General features: G+C 43.1%; 1 protein-coding gene across 1 annotated transcript; it reads right to left on the minus strand.

The window, feature by feature from the left end:
• Positions 1-2,194: 2,194 nt before the first annotated feature.
• Positions 2,195-5,478, minus strand: rxfp3.2b (relaxin family peptide receptor 3.2b). The gene has a single exon (XM_062395796.1). The coding sequence runs from the start codon at positions 5,476-5,478 to the stop codon at positions 4,276-4,278; it is 1,203 nt and encodes a 400-aa protein (XP_062251780.1). The 3' UTR covers positions 2,195-4,275.
• Between the last annotated feature and the right edge of the window lie 276 nt (positions 5,479-5,754).

Here is a 5,754-nt window from a genome sequence, read left to right on the forward strand (position 1 = left end):
CCTCCTCCTCTCGGATGTGGACTCCAACATAAACAAAAGTAGAAGTTACTGTTTGGTGACCTGTTGTAGTTAGCGTCATATTTACATCAGTCTCAGTCTATTGTGTTTCCCCCGAGGCACTTGCTCATTATCATTTTACTTGTTCGGCTCCCGTCAAGCTGGAGTGTGACCTTTAATGGTGTCATCTGTGACACCATCAAAAGGTTGCAGCTGAACTCGAAAAACAAAAAAAAACATTGTTACTGTGGTAACCCATTATGTCTGTTGATCTTATACCAAGTACCCAGTAGCTACCGGTGGTGGGATGTAAGTACGTCTACTTTGTTACTTTGTTACTGTGCTTTTTCATGAATATGCACTTAACTAAAGTAGATTTATTTTGTGGTACTTTTGACTTTTACTACACACTCAAACGTTTCTTGGGAGTACCAATTCTAAAAAGTACTTTGAGCCAATTGAAAACACAATTTCCTGATTTACCTGGATACCCTCTACTACAGAGATCTTATTTTTTGATTGGATAATGTATGCAAAAAAGTCACAACACTTGTTGAAGGCTGAGTTTGAAGATGGATGCAGTCCTACCAGGACAACAGAAGTCAGGGCGTGTCCTTGGCTCTACTACTGTACAATGGGATCACACCAACTATGATACCTGTCAATAATCTAGTAATGACGACTGTAATATCGATCAGAACGTCAGTATTTACAGCACAAGATAGCACAGGGCTTTGTTCCCAGCACAAGATAGTCTCTAGTTTGTTCTGCTCTGACCTATTTCCATATTTATTGTGCCAGTACAATTTTAGCCTTTCATTCTATTGTCAACTACAAACCCGGAAAGTTTCGTAATTGTATCTCACACAATAGCTACACTATAATGATGACAGTTATTTTCAATTCAACTGGTAAAGTGCTCAAAGCAACCTCTGTTGGAGTACTTTCCCCACCGGGTATGTCAAGAACACACCTCAATGTCACACAAACAGACTCACAAGGGGAAAACAATTTTGCAGCTCCAATGTGGAGGCTGGTAACAATGCAAAGGCTGAACTATTTTCTGTGGACTGCACAGCAGGATTCAAAGGATGTGCCGGAGCATGCATGGGTAATTACAATTAAAACAATTAGTGATTTACCGGATAATAATAACCTGCTGGAGTTATGGGGTCATTCAATAAAATAGAGTATAACTCTGATTTTTGGCAATTTGTGGACATGGTCATTCTGTAAGAGCCAATTGTGGTTTCAGCAACAGTCTATTTTCCCAGCATGATCCGATAAACCCACAATAGGGGCCCTGGGGTTAAAATCTGAGCTCCTGCTGACCCATCTCTTCCCACCCTTTGTGCAATGTGTATTTTTCAGGTTGCTGTCAAGTACAGCCCACGCAGCAGACAACCCGTGGCAGATAAATGATATGTACCCTAGAGTCAAACAAACAATAAATTGGCCACTTCTGAACTCAAATATTGCCAGATTGTTTTGCAGGTTTTGACAGTGTGTGTGGATCATTATACAGAAGTTTGGATGCTCTTTGTCATTTCATGCTTTACTGAGGCATATTCAAATACAAGTGAGCATGAACTTTAATTACTGCAAACCAGTGGTGACTGTGGGGCTTCAGTAGAGCAGTTGCTTGCTTTGCTCATTGCCCTAATTTTAATAAAAAAAAAGAAGTAATAAGTCATGCTATGCTCACAATTCGGTCTGTAACTAACCAGAGAACCATCTTGATTTACAGGTGATTCCATCAATTTTTTCTCATTACGCTTAAGTAATAATGGATGTAGGGATATTTTGTGTATGCTTTCCTTTAATACAATTTTCTCTTGCTTGAAAGGGAAAATTCTTCCTTCACCCCAGCTCACAAGAGAGGATTAGGGAGAGCTTCTCCCTTAGGCCGACAGCGACTCTTGTTAACAGCACTTTGTCAGCACCTTTATTATGTGCAGCGTGGATGTTAGTGATTGAAGAGGAGGTGCAAAAACACTGCATCAGTAAATTGAATCCCATGAATAAAAGAACAGAGGAATTATTATCAATCAATTGTCAGTTGCTCCTTTACCCGTATGGTGTTGTTTTACAGCATGCTTTTTTAAAATCCTTTAGAGGCTGAGCTGTGTAAATCATCCCCACATGTATGTTATATGCTGTCTATTCTAACTTGGCCTGGACCAGTTAGACCAAGTAGTTCATGCTCAAGTTTTTTTTAATGAAATCTTTACTACATTTCATTTACATAGTGTCTGTCGATACATTTTTTACAATTGAAACATCAAATCAACAGCAGTTGTAAGATCAGGATTAGAGTCACAGTCATTACAGAACACAGAGAGATGACATAATCACAGCAGATCACACTGTCACATCAGTTTTACTTGGTTATGTGCTCCTGCAAAATACAAAACAATGTGAATTAACAGAGAAGGAACGACTGACGGGGGGAGTCAGTGGACTGAGCTGTTATTTTTATGGAATAATGTCAGGACTGATTTTGATATGCTGTAAAGACATACATTCAATGTAAATTTAATTCAAATTTTCAATTATTCAATATGTTTTTCATTCTGACGCATCTACAAGAATGAGAAACATGCACCCAAGTGTGTGTGTGTGTGTGTGTGTGTGTGTGTGTGTGTGTGTGAGAGAGAGAAGACATTTTCCTATTTCTGTGCATAGAATGCAAAACTGAACGACCTCATCTCTAGATCTCCAGGTTGCCACAAGGACACATTCAATTCACTTCTATATAATAATTACACTGAACCCTTCAATGTATATCAGTGCGTTCTATCTTTTTATCCAACTGTAAATTAAGGAGTCACTATTCATCCAGAATGTAAAGAGTCTTTCTTTTACTAAACAACTCACATTGACATTTCAGTTTAATTTTATTTTCCACGAGTTGTTCTTCTTTTGGAGAGAATCTATCATTCAGTTCATCTCATGGCAGATGCAACAGGTCTGTCCACGCCAGCATCAGCATCAGCCAAAATTAAATATGCTTCTGCTGCACTCCCATTGGGTGCTCAAATCATCTCCATTTTAGATAAATGGTTGTGATTGGCCAGATCAGTGGATTTAAACATGAGCTTGCTGATTGGTTACATTTCACAGATGTTGTTAAGCTCAACAGCGTGGTCCTGGAGGTAAAAATCTAATTTTCTGTAAAGAGAATTTGATAATCAGCCATAACTCAGGTCTTACCACAAGCTATGAGACTGTGAAACATTGGTATATGCTCCTGTAGAGGTACCTCAATCAACAGCTGTGATTGGTGTGGTTGCTGTTACCATTGAAAATGTATCACAACAGCGAAATTCCTGTCGAATGCAATTGGATGGTTTAGCGTTTCATTATGTGGACCACAGAGTTACCATGATTTCCCTTTCTAACATGCTGCAGTTTTTCAGAGTGGAGAAAACAGTCTAAAGGGGTGAAAATCCCTACAACAAGGTTAGGTCATTTGAAAGAGATCATTCCGAATGCTTTATGGGATGTGTAGTTCCTTCACTCTTAAAAAAGTTATCGACAGAGTCCTGTTTCTTTTTTGCTTAAATCTTTTTAAGCCTGAAACCTTTTAACAGTAAAACACACAACAGACAATTATAATGATTGGAGAAGATCTCAATTTAGAAACTAAACAGTAAATTTACTTCTGAAGCCAGAGCCATTGTCAGTTAAGTGGCCGTCACTCTTATCCTCTATTGTCTCAGCTTCAAACAACTGTGGACCAATAAGCTTTTTACTTGTTTCTTCTCATTGTCATTTGGATTTAGCAAATATACACAGTAAGCCTACTTTTTCTAGTTTGCTTTTTGACGAACATTGTACACAACTGCAACAAAGAACAAACTATAACATTATTAGTAGTTCACTATCAGATTGAGCTGATTCGTCTCAGAGATGTCTGAGAGCTGTGACTATTTTAATCTCATTTGTGATCGACATCTATACATATTCATGAGAGTTTACCAGGGAGCAGTACAAGGGCTGCCAGTCAGAGGAAGAGAGAGAGCTAGACAAACAGTCAGAGAGTCGCTCAGTGAATCTTGGAGCATGCGTTGAAATTGGGGCGCATAGCGATGGGTGGTCCATTATGATGGTGTTGTTTTCAAAGTCAAGCAGATGTATGGGGGGCTGACATGTCTGAGATAAACACAGCGTCATGGTAAATAGATCCAGATCCAAAGTTTTATATGGGCAGCTTTCACTTATTTAGTTTGTCCCTCACTCCATCAGCTGCTCTGTCACAGTGAGCTAGTCGTCCTGTCAGACATCCATTTGGACCAGCACCAGCCCTGGCGGTGCCTCAGCCACTTTGGCTTTGCGACGCAGCAGATGAGTCAGGCTCCTGAAGGATGGAGTGGCGTGGAGGAGAAGTTCCTTGAGAGCGGCCCGAAACTCCGTGCGGACCAGGCAGTAGAGCACGGGGTTGAGGCAGCTGTTGGTGTGAGCCAAGCACACAGTCAGGGGGAAGGCGTACTCCTGCACATTGTAGAAAGCCTTGCTGAAGTGCACAAGGTCGAACTTTATGAGCACCCCCCACAGAGTCAGCGCCTGGTTGGGCAGCCAGCACAGGAAGAAGGAGAGAACCACGATGATGATGGATTTAGTTACTTTGGAGCGCCGGTTTTGCCGACCCTGCTCACTTTCTGTGCTCGATGCACCGGCTATTCTTCGGGTGAGGATCAAGCGCAGAAGCAGGAGATAGCAGACTGTAATTATGATGAGAGGAATGAGGAAGCCCAGCAGAACCTTCTGCAGCTGGTATAGACCCAAGAGAAGCTGCGGATCCCAACTGCCAGTGTCTGGAAAGCGCACCAGGCATAACTCCTCATCTGATACCTGGGCGCTGGTGGAGTAGATGGCGTGGGGCAAAGTGGCCAGCAGAGAGACAGCCCAGATGCCAATGCTTGTGCACTTGGCCCTGGCAGCTGCTGCACGCCTGCTGTGCATCTTCATTGCAGTGGAGATAGAGTAATATCGTGCCACGCTCATAGCTGTGAGGAAGAACACGCTGGCGTACATATTCATGGTGGTGACAGAGCTGATGATTTTGCACATCACACGGCCAAATGGCCAACGAAAGTCCAGGGCTGTGTCCACTGCCCAGAAAGGTAGAGTGAGGACAAACTGGAGGTCTGTGATGGCCAGACCCATCACGAAGCAGTTGATGGACGACTGCTTCTGCCTGTAGCGCGAGTGCAGCAGATACAGAGCCAGCGAGTTTCCCACCAGCCCGAGTGCACAGACTATAGAGTAGACACACGCTATCATGATACGCACCACCAGGCTGGTGTATTCTCCTTGAAACTCCATGGTTGAATCCCTGGTGAGGAGCTGCAGCCAGCAGTGCAGTGACATGTTGCTGGTGGAATCTCTGCTGGAGTGGCCAGCGTTGTCCTCCTGCAGTATCTGCTGCTCACATGGCTCTGGAGCCAGTGTCTGAGCTTCTGACACATTCAGCTGCATGGCTAGACTCTCCTGCTCACCAATCACTTTGGTCAGTAAAAGTTGAAATCCACAAAAAAAGAGAGAGGAAAAGTTTGCGTGAGCCTCATTTCGAGCGTTCCTGCTCCATCTGTGCCAGGCTATTTTCCATAGGGCGGCAGATGCGATCCTGAGCCGCTGTTATCCTCTCCTCCTCTCCTCCTCTCTTCAGCTCCGCGCGCCACGCCACGTTTATAGGTTTCCACGCGAACGCGCACAGCTCATTCGCGCGGTCGATGATGCGCTCTACACCATGCA

This window comes from Platichthys flesus, chromosome 9 (genome assembly GCF_949316205.1).
Source record: "Platichthys flesus chromosome 9, fPlaFle2.1, whole genome shotgun sequence".
Classification (NCBI taxonomy): Eukaryota; Metazoa; Chordata; class Actinopteri; order Pleuronectiformes; family Pleuronectidae; genus Platichthys; species Platichthys flesus.

Bases quoted from the DNA above. Each gene is read 5' to 3' on its own strand.
- rxfp3.2b (XM_062395796.1), bottom strand. From the start codon at position 5,478: ATGCAGCTGAATGTGTCAGAAGCTCAGACACTGGCTCCAGAGCCATGT.